Source organism: Pseudophryne corroboree, chromosome 8, assembly GCF_028390025.1.
Source record: "Pseudophryne corroboree isolate aPseCor3 chromosome 8, aPseCor3.hap2, whole genome shotgun sequence".
NCBI classification, from domain to species: domain Eukaryota; kingdom Metazoa; phylum Chordata; class Amphibia; order Anura; family Myobatrachidae; genus Pseudophryne; species Pseudophryne corroboree.
Window position 1 is genome coordinate 256,314,516 of NC_086451.1, and position 16,684 is coordinate 256,331,199.

Below are 16,684 nucleotides of genomic sequence, written 5' to 3' on the forward strand. Positions count from 1 at the left end.
ATCAAAAACATAATATATTTGGCAGCAGGAAATGTGTTTTTAGATACGTATAATTAAGTCATTCAGCAGTCTAGTTTAGGAAGCCTGAAAGTAATGCAGTTGAACACTGGCTTTTGAGTGAGTGAGTGAGTGTGTGTGTGTGTTTTACAGGAATCCAATTTCCTGATCTTCATACTTAGTGCAGCTCCAGAAACACATCAGATGTGTAACCCACCACCAGGCACAAGTGGTTCATGTTGGAAATTCATACTTTCCACACAAAAGATAAAACACCTGTAGGTAATACTGTTTTGTTAAGTTTGAAAAACGCCACAATAGGATTGACCATTATCATGGGGGTTTAAGTAAAATCATACAGATCATTTTCATTAGATCCTGTATGATGGCCCCAATTGAAGCCATCTCTCAGAAGATCCAGTGATTCACTAATGTTATATTACATAAAAATTATCACTGATAACAATGGTAACATTAAATGGTGAAACATTAAAAGGTGCATATTTGACCAGCTGTTTCTTTTTGTAGACTTTGGACATTAAGCTTACGGAACATGATTTGTGTGTTTATTTACAGTACAGCACTGTACTATGACCCATAGCAGCTAATCAGATAGTAGCTTTTAGCTGTCTAGTATACGTATATTAATGTAAACTGATATCGGATTGGTTACTATTGGTAAACACAGTAATGCTTTATGCACATTATTATTAAGCTTCCAAGAATTTAGTAGAAAAATGTTTGACTTTTTTTTATGAGAATAAAGATAATACTCTAAAATAATGAACCAAAATGGTTAAAATTCTTCATTTTTTTTCTACCATAATTATTTTTTACATAGTAAATTTTGCTTAAAGCACATATTATATATATGACAAATTATAGTCTTGGCAGCCAAATACAGCCAAAGATTTATGCTTCCAGGCATTCATCGTGTTAAGCATGTTGTAATTCCAACATTTTCTGTAGCAGAAAAATGTTACATTGTAGAATGCAGCAAAATGTTAGAATGGGTTTAGAACCAGGCCATCTTTTGGATGCTGAATGAACCAACAAACTGTCCATTAACATCTAGTCTAGGGTAACAGATTTAAGTGAAAAACAATAGCACATGTCAAGTTAACACAATTTTATTGTATTGTTCTTAGTCATAAATATTACTGCTTAGGTTCAGTAAATTATCATTCATCATATTTTACAGTGCATATATAAAATATTTTACATAGACCTAAGAATTAAAGCAAAATAAAAAAAAGCTAATTATAGCTGCAAAATCAGTATGAGTCATGAGACTTAAAGGTCCAAAAATGTTGCAACTAAATACAGGTAAATCCAGTTCTAAAGAATTACAATACATCCAGAAAATTCTAATCCTTTAGACTAATTTATCATTTGTATTTTACTTCCAGGGTTTGCTTGGGCAATCTGAAAACTGAAATTGCTTTAATGTTTCAGTGAAGAAATTAGGGGGGAGATTTAAAGTATCATAGCTTGGAAAGAGAAAGTGCCAACCAATCAGCTCCTAACTCATTTTTCATATACAGCCTGTAACTTGGCAGTGACTGGTTAGTATTTTATCTCTCGAAGCTTTGAAATATCTCCCCCTTTCGGATTCTCTGAAGTTGGCAGGGAATTTCAGGATCTGATTTGTGTATTGAGGAAAGTCTAATGACTAGTAATACAAATACCACAGTTTAGCATATAAACGGGTATGGGTCGTTGGGTCGACTCAACTTTGGTCGACAGTCATTAGATCAACCACTGAAGGTCAGCATGGGCATTAGGTCGACATGTACTAGGTCGACAGGTGAAAAGGTCGACATGAGTTTTTGGACTTTTTTTGGTGCCGTTTTCTTCGTAAAGAGACGGGGAACCCCAATTGGTGCACCATGTCCTCTCACTCGCCATGCTTCCCGTTCCAAACTGCAGTCCACGTGGATTGTAAAGTATGAAAAAGTCCAAAATTTTTTAAAAAATTTGAAAAACTCATGTCGACCTTTTGACCTGTCAACCTAGTGCATGTCGACCTAATGCCAATGTCGACCTTCAGTGGTCGACCTAACGACCGTATCCCATATAAACAAACGTGTAGAGCATCTAAAAGTATACAAAACTAACTAGGGAGGTGGTTCCATATTAACTGAAATGCAGAGGCATTCCAGTGCACAGTAAATGCAAATTCAGGTGCATAAAAGAGATATATTTAAGGCATGGTATCAAGATTAGAGAAAACTTCACATCAGTGAGAAACACTACTTTAAAACAATCACGAGAAAGAACAAGATCATTACAAAGATAAAATGGCCCTTTTCTACTAACGTGGCCAAATGTGGGCATTTTTGGTTAAGAATCCACCTAGCAGCATTCGTTATATTCAACAAAATAGTGGGAAGGCACTCGCTTTGACAGGAGATAATAAGATGATGCAATGTCCAGATGTCAGCGGCATTATGCCCACTGTTAGTTGCACTATATGTAGCGCACACAGGAGAAATGGATTTAAATGGTGGCTGTGGCACAAACACAAGAATGAAAGTCACTATTGGTGACCTGTAGGAACAGCATGCACAGATGTTCTCTAATTAGGTGATCACTGAGACCAGTGCTATAATGCTGGAAATGTTGGAGGCTCACACCTGCATTCCCAGTAGTGTGCTGGACTGTACTTTTATGAATGCAGCCTGCTCTTTTTTCTCCAAGTTTGAATAGGCATATTAATGAAGCTCGTGTATTGTTACATGTGTTTCAAATCCATTCAAGCATGTTCCTTTGAAATACTAATGTGTATAAACACTAATGATGTTCCCTTATGGGTTACACTTGAGCGGTCTGTAGTTCATCGCACAACCTTCACCAGAAGGATGTCACACAAAAAAAGAATGTGATGATGATTGCACTGTCAATGCCCACGGTACTAACTTTAGATGCAAACCGCTTAATTACCAGCAGTTCACTAGAGCTGGTGACCATCATCATTAGTGACCGCCAATTGTACATGCACCTGAGCACCTGCAAATAAATACGGCATTCTCAAGCATAGATGCGCCTTCTCCCCAGTCTACACTGTTGTCAGTTGCGTGAACATACCTTTACTGTACTTGGACTCCGTAAAAATGGCCCTGTCCCACATATTGGGTCGCAGGTAGGCACAAGTGCTAGAAATCATGCAAAGTTGTATGCACTCACCATGGTTGTGGGCATAAGCAGAGCAAAATCACAAAGTGACAAAGTACTCCCACTACATAGGAAGATAGTACAGTAAGCATTTACAGTGAGGAGCTCATATTGAAAAGATCACTGTGCTATAAGGTCTACTCGGAGATCATTTCCCAGTAATGCAAAGCAAGCAAGACAAGATGGCAGCTCTATAAATCTAGGCAGACACTGCTGTCTGATTTTGTGTTTAAAAACTCAAGTGAAACCACATCTCACACACTGAACTGACACATTTGCTGGTGTCTGGGAGGTTATTGGAGATCACTCCATGAACCTCAATACGTTTAGCAAGCGTTAAATGCACAAGCTTTAGGAGAACCCAGACTTTAATGCAGCAAGCCTAATATAAGTAAAAATTTGCATAGCTATACTGATATTGGGAACCATGAGTTTCATGCTCAGAACCCGTTTCAGGTCTTGTAGTAGTTTTAAGAATGGTATTAAGCACATGTAATGCCAGAGGGTATCAGTCTTGTCAGTGAGTGTAAGCACTTACTGTAACAAAGCTTTTCCTTCACAGTTGTACATTGCAGCATCTTATAACATCCTCCTGTCATCTATTTTTCATATCAAATACATGGACTTATGACATTTTTAATACATCTCTCATGGGGCTATATTTACTAGGGTATATTACACAGGGTATAGTTACTACAATATGGGTTTATACAAGTGGAGATGTTGCCCATAGAAAACAAAGATACTAACTATTATCTGATAAAAGGTGCTATATATAAATGATAAGTAAACTCTGATTGGTTGCAATGGACAACACCTGCACTTCTATAAACCGACACTTTAGTAAATATACCACTAAGGGTCATATGCTAAGCATGCAGGGGGCATGGCCACTCCTCATTGCGAATATCATGGACATCAGCATCCTAAGGGGCACATAGTCTCTCCATCATAGGGGCATGACTATACCTCCCTAAAAGGCCCTGTTACTTTGTACCCATCCCCCCCTCTCATCGCCCCTTCTTGCTCATGTAGTTCATATCTAATGATACATGCAAACCAGATTATCCTACTTCATCACAGTGTGTACTGCTGCGGAAGGTAACTTCTTTCTTCTTTTTATGTTTAATATATAAATTATACTGAAGCCAGACTGACCTTAGTATAAAATACATGCACTGCTATATTTGCTGAGCATTGAACAGGACACAGTACAGGAGGCAAATATAAAATATCTCCACATTGATATGTGTCCTCCTTTTAGCAGTAAAGCTAACTTGTGTTCACCTAAGAAATTGTACACAGGCCTTGAAACTTTAGTGGCATAGCCAATGGTCTTATCTCCTCTAAGGCAACATTTGCATCTATGATTGTCATTGCTTATTATCAGCAGCGTCTAAATATATTACAAAAAGCATCATTTTATTTACATCTCCAGAAATCTGATATCCTCAAAATGAAAACAGATGTCACACTACTGTTTCCAAAGGGGTCAAAAAAGAAAAGTGCTGATTCCCCTTGTGTCCAAACCATTTAATACCAGGGCAAAGGCATGACATGAGACTTGTTGTTGAACTACAACTTCCAGTATGTTTTTCTAGGCAAATATCTATTGAAATACATAATTCGATTAGCTAATTTCCCTCTGTGGTAACAGATTAACCACAAGGCATAATGTGAGCTGTCATGCGGTTTCCATTTTTTTTTTGTCGATGGAGTAAAAACGAATAAATCTAGGTTGCCTAGTAGTCCTAGCTCTGGCCACCAAACTGAGGAAGCCATGGAAGCAAAGCCAAATGTCAATGTTCTGCCTTTATATTGCCGGATTATTCTATAAACCAGTGGTTCTCAAGCTTTTGTGAATCACGGCGCCCTAGAGTATCAGAATTTTTTTCACGGCACCCTTTGGCCAAAAGTTTATTATTGAGAAATTTAGAAAGAAATATTAAATTGAGTAAATTGTGTTTATAGGTCTTTCTTCGGTTCCACTGTGTGGTGAGGGACCAGATTTGCTTTTGTTTGTCCATATATTGAATGATTGGCAGCCACCAGCACTGGTTTTGCCTATTACATTGACCATAATTAATTTGAATTCGTCCTGAATCACCAATCCAAGGCACACCTGAAAGTGTCCTGCGGCACCCCAGGGTACCACGTCACACAGTTTGAGAATCACTACTATAAACGATTTCGTATAAGGACACAAGGGGTAAAATGTAATAGCCTGCGAGAAGCAGGAGATGTGGGACTTTGTGTGAATCTGGGTGGATTTTTAAAGCGGCAATCATTTATCTGGCAAAATAAGGTTGGTTTTGCCAGGTAAATATTTGCTGCTTTACAAAGCCCCATACCTCATGCTTCTTGCAGGCAATTGCATTTTACAACGTGTTTTAATGTGTTAGACCAGTGTTTCTCAACCTCGGTCCTCAAGTACCCCCCAACAGTTCATGTTTTCCAGGTCACCTAGCAGTTGAACAGGTGTATTCATTACTCACTGACACATTATAAAAGACCCACAGGTGGAGCAAATTATTTCACTTGCAATCCTGTGAGGAGACCAGGAAAACATGAACTGTTGGGGGTACTTGAGGACCGAGGTTGAGAACCACTGTGTTAGACCACAGCACTGGAGAAAATTCCAGTAGATACTTCAAAATTCTCTCACATCAACACATGGTAGCCAACTAGTGGGAATATAATATTTTAAATGTAAGAAAACGCACATAGGAAACACATACACTCTCTCACACACACATTAGGAGTGAGATGCTGATGAATTGTGTGTCCAAATAAGCTTTTCTTATTCGTCACCAAAACAGAATGATATGTTGGTACAAATTAATAAAATGATGCGGGCAGTTTAAAGATGAGTGAGTGATAAAATGTAAATGATAGTCTCCATTTTCCTGCATACAGTACAGGTTTGCTGTTCAGGACAGGAGAGGGCCTATGTGCAGTCTCCATAGTCGTGGTCGATGAGTAGAGTCTACTGAGGCAAGAATAATGTATGGGTGAGAGTATGCACCCTTTATACTGTAGATACACCAAGTTTGCAGAAGACCGGAACACCACACTCAGGATATGATACAGTAGCAGCTCTTATACCAGTATTAAGTAAGTACATTGGGGGTTATTCAGTAAGGATCGCAGATTCCGCTTTTTAGCAGAAACTGCAATCCTTTCTATCACATGCTGGGGGCCGCTCATTGCAGGGCAAGGCTGCCCAGCATGCCGAATGGCCTATCCAGTGGCTGTGACCGCAAATTAATTGCGGTTGCAGCAATTGTGAATGACCCCCTGCAGCTGCAGCTAGGCTGCATATACAGGTGGTCTGCCGCCATATTCTTGATTGGAGAGGCTGCGCGTGACATCGCACAGCTGCCCTGAAAACGCTGTCACAATTTTCAACGCGCCGCCCCCGCAATGCTCCATCGCCGCGCTCCACGAATGCCTCTGCCTGTCAATCAGGCAGAGGCGTTCGCAGCCAATGTGATCAGATCGCATTGGCTACTAGCGCACGGGACCTGAGCGTGCGCAGTAGCGCCGCCACCGAAGTTATAGCAGTCGCATCAATTAGCAATGCGACCTGATTAACCCCCATTATGCTGAATGCCTACCTACCTTACAGTGTACTATGGCCTTGTTTACTGCTACTAAGGGAACGTTTTAGAAATGGAATTAATACTGGGACAGGAAGAAACTAAATCAGCAATCAGAAAAAGGTGCATTTGCACAATTCATTTCATCAGAGAAAACAGCTCAGAAACGAGTAACTAGGAAAAAGGGTTCCCTGTAGTGTATGCTACCATTACACTGAGCATGGCGGACACCCCATCTGGAAAGCATCCAAAAGTATGCACAGTGCTCATGATGAATGCTGGACAAACATTACGATGAGTTGCTGTATTTATTCATGGGATATTCCAGCTTTCACTGTCAATGTTGTCTATAGTGTGAACACAGTCTCCTTAGGGATCAATGATCCCCATTTAAAAAAAAAAAAAGATGAATATAAATGATGTTGCTTTTACCATATGGTTGAATATAGCTCAGGCTTATCCACAGCCCCATAAAAAGCAACATACTGCTTTCTCCATATGTTGCTTTCTGCAGTTATGCATTGCTATATGCTTTCATACTGTTACCTCTAACATGGCTAAAGACTGGACATGACAATTCTGTTCTGTAGGACAATGCTGAATGGTAGACGCTGTATGTAGCCCATTATGTTGTCAACTGCACACTGTTATCCCTTGAGGTGATTGATTGATTGCATGCATACATGATCTTAATCGGGTCACGAATGCTGTTCACACATGCTACAATTATCTGGCCAATCCGTCCAATATTAGTGTATCGGCCAGATAATTGCAGCGTATATGTGGCCGACTGACCAGAACATATCGATCGGTCGGGGCTGCCGGATTGTCCAGCATGTCCCTCCGATGCGATATTTTCAAGTGTCATGTCAGCCGTATCGGGCACTGTATGCCCTACCGCAGGCCAATCTATTGACATTTCCCATATGAAGGAACAGGGTAATGTCTCTTCCCTGGGGGTGGAGCGCCAATATCACGTGACATGCTCTGTCAGCTGTCTCACAGTGTATGTCCTAGATATCAGCAAGGTCTGATAAAATGCCTGTCGGTCTGACGGTGTATGCCCAGCATAAAAGATCTGTTAGATATGTTTGGCAATCACGTGTCCAAAAGCTAATACAACGGCCCCTAATTTTTATACTATCAGGTTTGCTTTGTTTGGCAGCACAGAGTGAAATGAAATAATAAAAAGACATACATATAGAAACAATGCAGATGAGTGTAAATACAAGCTGACACAAAAGAGTATAATAACATATTGTGACATTGTTATAAGCACTGAATAAGATATGCGCAAATGTACACGTGACTAAGTTTTTGCTATTATGTTTATAAGATCATCATTATGAAAAATAAAAAAGGATTAAAAGTTACACAAAAAATTCTATTCCTTTCTATTTCTGAGATCATCTGTTGCAAGAGGGTTAATAAAGTGCAATTGTAAGTATCGGAAATATGGGTTTGAAGAAAACCAAAACATATGAAACAACATTTATAAAGACTGCCAGCCAGAGACACATGTCATTACTATATAAATGTGATTTGTGTACACAAATAATTTGTGCTAAAAATAGTCACTTATATCTGTGCCAAAATGCCAAATATGATAACAAAATCGTGTCTGTGGCTACCCATTGCAACATTGTGCAGCATGATGTGCAGAAAGATGAATGACGCATAATAATCAGGGTTAGAAAACAAACCCCTCGCATTTCTAGTAAAGGAGAGAATGGGGCTACTGTAAAAAATAGGAATTTAATACCTACCGGTAATTCCTTTTCTCCTAGTGCGTAGTGGATACTGGGGTCTTGTACTTTAGTACCATGGGTATAGATTGGGTCCACTGGAGCCTGGCACTTTAAAAACCTTTAGTGTGTATGTGTGTGCTGGCTCCTCCCCTCTATGCCCCTCCTACCAGACTCAGTCTAGGAAAACTGTGCCCGAGGAGACGGACATATTATGAGAGAAGAACAATACAATTCCTTGCAGTCCTTTCGTGTGGCAAGGTTTAGAGGCAGGGGCCGAAAGGTCTCGACCACTTCCAGAGGTTCTCGTGGTAAGTCCCGTAAAATTGCACCTGCTGTCTCCCTGGACCAGACTACCGGATCCCCTGCCGCTAAGCCTTCCGCGTGATGGTTGGCCCCAGCAGCAAAGCGATTTTCAGGTAGGTGCTCGCCTTCAGCACTTCGCCCACGTGTGGGCAGAGTCTGCCTCCTGATCCGGTATGTGGAGGACCTCCCTTACAGCAAAAATGAGAACCTCCACCCCAGGGAACAGCAAGCTGTCCTCATCCATATCATCATCATCCACATCAGGCTGATCAGAGTCAGAATCAGACTAGAGCACTTGTGGAATGGGGCGTTTATGTGAAACCCCTAGAGGGGGCTGAGAAACCTTCTTGGCATCTGCTGCTTTAGCCACGCAATCAATAGAATTCTTTAACACCAGTATCTCTATTGTTCTCAGCTGCAATACAATACAGAGAACAATACAGCAGGGGATTAAGTCCGACTGGCCAGTCTCAGTTAATCCTATTAAAGGTCAAGATAAATCTGGACCCATCTGTATGTGTAACTAAATGTATGACCTGACAGTAGTGCAGCGGCGCTGCCACAGATGTGCTCCCCCCCTTACTATGACCCCCTGGTACCAGTACAGAGTCCTGTAGCAGCGTGGGTCTCCGGAGGAGCAGCGTGCATGCAACCTGATCCGCAGCAGCAGAAAATGGCGCCTTCCCGCCTCAGGTCCCGTTCCAGAAAGCCCCACCCCCTGAAATCTTGCGCGGTCCCTGATCCAAATTTTTATACTGGCTATGTTACAAACAACAGCATATATGCAGACAATGAGCACTGAGAGCTTAGTCAGTTTGTCCGCGGCGGGCACCGCAGCTCTGGGCCCATGACCGCCGTGTGACTTGTCACCAAACTGCACCAGGACCCCCGAGAAACACTCAACACACCTTGTACTTCGGCATCTGTCAGAGGGTGGCGGCTAGCTGCTGGTGTGGGCACACATACTAACGATGTGTGATCAGCACCTCAGGAGCTCAGTGTCCTGTCAGCTGAAATTACGAACCATTAACCCTCAGGAGGTTGGCTTGGTCCCCCCTCTAAGTCCCACGAAGCAGGTAGCCTGGTTGCCAACCAGGGCTACCTGAAAATAGTAAACTAAAATAAAAACCAAAGGAAACTCTCTGGAGCTCCAGAGAAATGCACCCGGCTCCTGGGCACATTTTTCTAAACTGAGTCTGGTAGGAGGGGCATAGAGGGGAGGAGCCAGCACACACACATACACCCACTAAAGGTTTTTAAAGTGCCAAGCTCCAGTGGACCCAATCTATACCCATGGTACTAAAGTACAAGACCCCAGTAACCACTAGGACGTAAGAGAAAACAAAACAAAAAATGTAATGCATCCTATAGCAAGCACATGAAAATGTATTATAATCTGGCAGAACATTTATGCACATCGTAACATTTGCTAAATGACCCCAATGTGCATTCGCATTGTGGGACATATGGCATACCACCCAACTATTCCAATTTAAGCAAGACGGTTGCAATATGAGGGCTCTACTCAACAGTGCCAGCCAAAGACACTTGTGTCTCACAGGGGTCTATTAGTAAAGCAGAGAAAAGCCCTGTTTTGTGGAAAACAGGGTTTCTCTCTGCTTTGGGCTACTCACGAAGCAGGTTACCATGAAGAAGTTCCAGACTTCTCCGGCGGCACCCCCGTTCTGTGGCTGAATCGCATCACCATACTTTAGTATGGTGAGTGCGAATAATAATAATAATTGGCTTTCTGCTTCTCCAGGGAGTTCAGATTTGTCATCTCAGGATAGCGTAATCTGAACTGCAGTGCAAAACGGCAGGGGAGCTCAATGCTTCTCTGCTCTGCAACTGGCGCTAGCTTTGTCCCCTCAACTCCCAGCAGCCACTGCTGTCGACCCTGACCTCAGCCGCCAATGCATGTGCAGCAGGGAACCGCCACGCTTTGCAGAGGGGACCGCAGGAGAAGACAGCACTGCCGCAGCCCTGTATACTGGATTGCATCGCCGGAAGTATACATGTATTGCTATTTATCAAAGCTATATATTGCATCGGACTGATGCGATCTATAGTGATAAGTAACCACTTTTCATTTTCTACATGACTAGACCCCATATTGAGAAAGTTTGGAGGTATGCCACATTCACTGCTGCTCTGTTACGAGTGCACAAAGCAATTAATGGCCATTGAAGTGGAGACGAGGGGCAGCTTCAAGGCCCCGTGAATGTGGCTACACAACTTGTCACGATTCATAGAACTGAAAATGATATTGTAACTCTTAGCAGCCAATGAGATTCTGTAATTTTTCTAGCTCAGTGTGGAAAATGAAGGCAAATGTACGATTAATATGGTCAGACTACCTTAGTCCTTTGCACCATGTCATATATGTCTCCTATAAGTTCTTATTTGTCCCTAACACTAAGGGGAGACGTACAAATGGGTTCACTCACATCTTTCCTCCTGGTACGTTAAACAGCCCTTCTAGTCACGCCATGCTGTGGCGTAACTTGGTAGCGCTGAGTGTCTTTTCGCTCCACTTTTTCCTTTAAAATGCGTCTTTTTCGCATTTACCTAGTAAACACAGTAAATGTACCATTTTGTATGCTGATACAGTCGCACACAGAATATAGGCATGTTGCATATAATTTTAATCAGCATAAGCTGCGTGTGCGTCCTGTTCACATAGCGGTGCAAATAAGACGCATTTTCTGAAAAAAAAAGCGTCCAATGTCAACGGAGTTGCATGGGACCTGTCAGCTTATGACCGGCCTCTCCCGCTGCATGGCATATTGAGGCAAGATGTATGAGGACACATCTGTATCAAAATGGAGAAGTTGCCCATAGCAACTAATCAGCTTGTAGCTTGCATTTATGACGTACATTCTATAAAATTATAGGTAGAAGCTGATTAATTGCCATGTAACACGTCTCCACTTCACCACCCTTTAGAAGTCTTGATTCCTATCCCTAAGTATTCTAACAGAGGAGCAGATGGACTCCATTCTATCTGACAAACACCTCTATATACCATAGCAACCGCCCAATATGAAAAAGTACGTTTCAGAATCGCATGTTGCGAGCGCTGTAAAATCTTCCACTATGCTACACAATAGTAGAATAAATACCATACCATACTGAGATGCCGACTGACAGCAGATCTTACAAAATAGAAAACTCCCTTTGTGCAAATGAAGCAAACCCCCATTGAGAGAAGAGCAAACCGTGGGACCAGAGAGAAAGGACTAACTTGTCAGTATGCATTAAATGACCTGCATGTAACTCATGTCATTGTTTAAGAAAACATACTTTGAATATGCAAAATTCAAGAATGTTTACTTACAAATTTGAATATGACAAAATACTTCTTCATATTGGACAAACATGCATTTTAACTGTACATTACATTTTATTTAAAGCTTGTGTTTTAGAATCTGATGCTAAACTAAAGAGAAAGCATGTAATGAAGAGAAGCAAAAAGACTAATTAGCAAATCACACAGGGGAGGTTTCTACACTGCACCTGGATGGGGTGAAAGTAGTGACACAGTGCATTATCACAGAGAGACAAAAACTGCAAAGTATATATGACAGCGGATGTTTAAAAAAAATAAAAACAAAACACTTCTCTTTCGCACAGAGGAACATTTTAAGTAGGGCCATATTAAGGGCCTGGAGCTAGAAAAGTTCAAGGGCCTGTACTGAGAAGGGACGGAGTGGTGACAAGTGCTGTGTGGGTGTGGCCAGAGCAGCGGGAGTGTGTACATACCCCCTAAACTTTCTCACTAAATACATCAAAATGAAAATTGCATAATTTTGTGAGAAGTACTGTAGACATACAATTTTAATACTTATGATTTATGGCCAACTGTATGGCCAGCTACTGGGCCTATTTTTATGCAGAAGCCTGGAGCTGGAGCGCCTTCCGCCCCATTGTTAACCAGGCCCTGATTTTAAGTAGATAATCGCTAGTACAGAAAATACACGTTAATAAATGTCCACCTCAATGAGCTCAGGTGGTAATTAAGGTGTTGCTTTAAAATTATTACCACGCTGCAATAATATTAGGATTACTTCTTATGTAGGTATTTGTACAAGGCATAAACATTCACATCTTTAATGAGACTCTAATATTATGTAATCAACTACTAGGCTCCCTAGCAACTTGCAGCTTGACTCCAAGACATTTCCAAGTGTTAATGGAAATCGGAACCGTACTGCAAATCAGCAGCACTGCAACATGTCTTAGGATCAATGTTTGCAAATACCACATTTCAACCCGCAAATGTCATGTGGTGAGGATTGTGCCATGTGTGTGCAGAGGTTCCAAACATGGTCTACACATGAGCATCAGTCAGTGGGCTACCAGGCAGAAGTTCTCCATTCACCACACTGTCCTGTGTCTTCTCCTTTCCTGCCTCCACCTGTTCTGTCTTCTTCAGGTCTCTCTCATGGATCAAGGGAACAGACAGGAGAACCAGTGCACCAACTAGCGGAGGAATGCCAGCAAGATAAAATGCCAAATCATAACTTCCACGATAATCCCGAAGCAGCCCTACAATAATGAGGAGAGAAATCTGGTTGATGCCGCTGGAATGTCATAGTATAATTCCTATAGCCCAGCAGAGGTAAATGACCCACTAGAATCTAGCACTTTTCATAAGGCTACTAACAGGAGTGATTGTAGGGGTCTAAACATTTTGATCAGGTTGTGCCTTCATTTGCATATAATCCCTTTGCATGTATAATAAAATATTGAATAAATTGCCACTCTTAAGGGAACACATTTATGGAAAGAACACTATTCAGAGTGCAAATGGAATGCCCAAATCTTTTACATCCGCTAAGATCATGAATCTAGCAAAATGTGCAAGTTCCAGCAAGCCAGTATAATGTACAAGTAGACATCAGAGTGTCAGTGACTACTCCAACAGAATCTTGTGAGGTAAAACCTGTAATAAATGATCTATTGTGAAATTACGAATATAGACACATCAAAATTTCCTACCAGCTCTCCTCACATTCTTACATTTTGCTCTCATCCCTTCCAAGCTCACCTACAAATTATGATTCTCACTCCCAAGGATTGTAAACTCCCACGAGCAGGACCCTCTACCTTCTTGGTTCTCACCTTCCACTATCCTTTCCTCCAGTGCACACCCACTCAGTCAGTGAACTGTCATTCACTGTTGTCTTATCTTACTATTGGAGCTTTTCCCTTTGCACTGTCTGTTTGAAACTTGGCATTGACCATACTTAATCTTCCCTGTGTGGCGTTACAGACACTTGGTGGTGACATATAAGGAGATTTATGGTAGACTTACCAGTTAAATCTCTTTCTGCTGGGTTCCACAAGGAATACATCGGGGTGTAGAGTTGGATCTTGATCCAGAGGCACCAACAGGCTAAAGCTTTGACTGTTCCCAGGATGCATTGCACCGCCTCCTCTATAACCCCACCTCCGGACACTGGCGCTCAGTTTAGTTAACTAGTCCAATGCAGTAGCAGGTAAAAGAGGCGGCAGATGTTAGTCACATAGAACCACATTCTCACGTCAGGAGAAGGGACCAGCAGCTAAAGCCATACAAACCCAAAGAAGCTAAGTGTGTCAGGGTGGGTGCCCTGTGGAACCCAGTGTACCTCGCAGAAAGAGATTTAACTATGGTAAGTTTACCATAAATCTCCTTTTCTGCAGTGGGGTGCACTGTGTTCCACAGGGAATACATCAGGGATATGCTAAAGTAGTGCCTCATGGGAGGGGACACACCGTAGCGGGCACAAGAACTCGGCGTCCAAAGGAAGCATCCTTGGAGGCGGAAGTATCAAAGGCATAGAACCTAATGCCACCGACCCTGGAGAGAGTGTTGCTCTAATACCAATCCCCAACACCGCAGACTGGCATCAGTAGTCAGCAGGAACCAGTTGGGGATCCAGAAGGATCGGCCCCTGCTCAACTGTTGGTCCTGTAGCCACCAGCTCAGTGACAGACGAAGTTCCGGAGTCAAGGAGATCATTTGAGACCTGATTCAATGAGGCAGGCCGTCCCATTTGGAAAGGCTTAACCTCTGCAGAGGGCGGGAATGAAACTGAGCGTACTCCACCATGTCGAAAGCCGATACCATGAGGCCTAGTTATTGCACTGCCGAGTGTATCGACACCCTTTGGTGAGAAAGGAAGCATCTGATCCTGTCCTGAAGTTTCAGGACTTTCGCCTTTGGCTGTGTGTGTCCAGCAGTGCCCCCAGGTGAACCATACTCTGAGCAGGAATCAGCGAGGACTTTTTCCAGTTGATAAGCCACCCGTGGGCTTGTAGGAATTGTACAGTCAGCTCCAGATGACTGAGGAGAACCTCTTGGGAGTTCGCTAGGATCAACAAGTCATCCAGATACAGCAGGATCCTGATCCCCTGACGGCGGAGAAGGGCCGTCATCACGCGACCTTGGTGAAGATCCGAGGGGCCGTAGCCAGTCTAAATGGCAGAGCCTGGAATTGATAATGTAGGTGGCCAACAGCAAACCGCAGATATTGCTGATGTGATATGGCAATAGGTATATGCAGGTAAGCATCCTGTATGTCCAGGGATACCATATAGATTTTGGGTTCCATGGCCAGTACAATAGAGCGCAGAGTTTCTATACGGAATTTGGCCACTTTCACAAATTTGTTCAATGATCTGAGTATAGGCTGAAGGACCCACTGGGTTTCGGAACTAGAAACATTGTCGAATAGTATCCCCTGCCTCTCTGGGACAGAGGTACCGGCACTACCACTCCTGTGTCCAGGAGGGATCGCACAACCAAGTGTAGAGCTTGCGCTTTCAACGTATCTGAAGGGATAACAGTCGAGCAAAACTGGTGAGGTAGACGTCTCTTGAAAGAGACCACGTACCCGTGAGAGACATCTTCCCGCACCCAGGCGTCCGAAGTGGTCTGTAACCAGGCCTGGGTGAACTGCAGAAGTCGGCCTCCCACCCTGGGATTCCCCAGGATGAGGCCCTCCCCGTCAAGCAGCAGGCGCTTGTCTTGTTTGGAAGCAGGAGGACGGACGGCCCAAGATTGTTTAGGTTTGGACTTAGTGGTTTTGGAAGTACAAGCTTGTCTGGGGTACGCCTGACCCTTTGCTTTCCCTGGAGGTCGAAAGGAACAAAGAGTGGTACTCTTTTGCCTTCGATGCAGAAGGATTAGTACTTGGGAGAAACGCAGTCTTAGTGGTCGCCAAGTCAGTCACAATTTATTTCAGATCTTCACCAATAAGATGTCTCCCTTCAAAGGAAGCACCTCCAAGGTCTTTTTGGAGTCTAGGTCCACCTTCCAGGACCTCTACCACAGAATTCGGCGAGCCAGTATAGACGTAGTAGATGCCTTGGCCGCCATTACACCTGCCTCAGAGGACGCCTCCTGAATATAGTGGGAGGCGGTGGTAATATAAAACAGATATTGTCTGGCAGTGTCAGAAAATATCCTGAGGCAGCTAATCCTCTAATGCCTGAACCCATGCTTCAATTCCTTTTGTGGCCCAGGAGGCTGCTATAATGGGTCCATGTATCGCACCGGTAAGTGAGTAAATAGACTTCAGGCATCCCTCCACACGCTTATCCGTCGGTTCCTTCAGTGAGGTGACAGTGGTGACACCACAAGACGGGCGACATGAGAGTCCACCGGCGGTGGAGTTTCCCTCTTGTTACTCAACTCCGCAGGGATAGGATAACGAGCTAGCATCATTTTAGACAGGGAGAATTTCTTTCCTGGAGACGACAAGGATTCCTGACGTATGTCAATTAAATGGTCAGAATGTGGTAAGACTAATTTAGTAACCTTCTGACGTTTGTTTCTTAGACGCAGTAGTGGGCTCTACCTCATCATCAATTTGT

General features: G+C 42.8%; 1 protein-coding gene across 1 annotated transcript in view; it reads right to left on the bottom strand.

Moving 5' to 3' along the window:
* Positions 1 to 8,648: 8,648 nt before the first annotated feature.
* The window catches only part of SLC16A2 (solute carrier family 16 member 2), a 323,490-nt gene continuing 315,454 nt past the window's right edge, over positions 8,649 to 16,684 (bottom strand). The window contains exon 6 of the mRNA XM_063937186.1: positions 8,649 to 13,369. Coding sequence (XP_063793256.1) covers positions 13,152 to 13,369 — 218 coding nt within the window. The 3' untranslated portion in view covers positions 8,649 to 13,151. The remainder of the gene's footprint in view (positions 13,370 to 16,684) is intronic.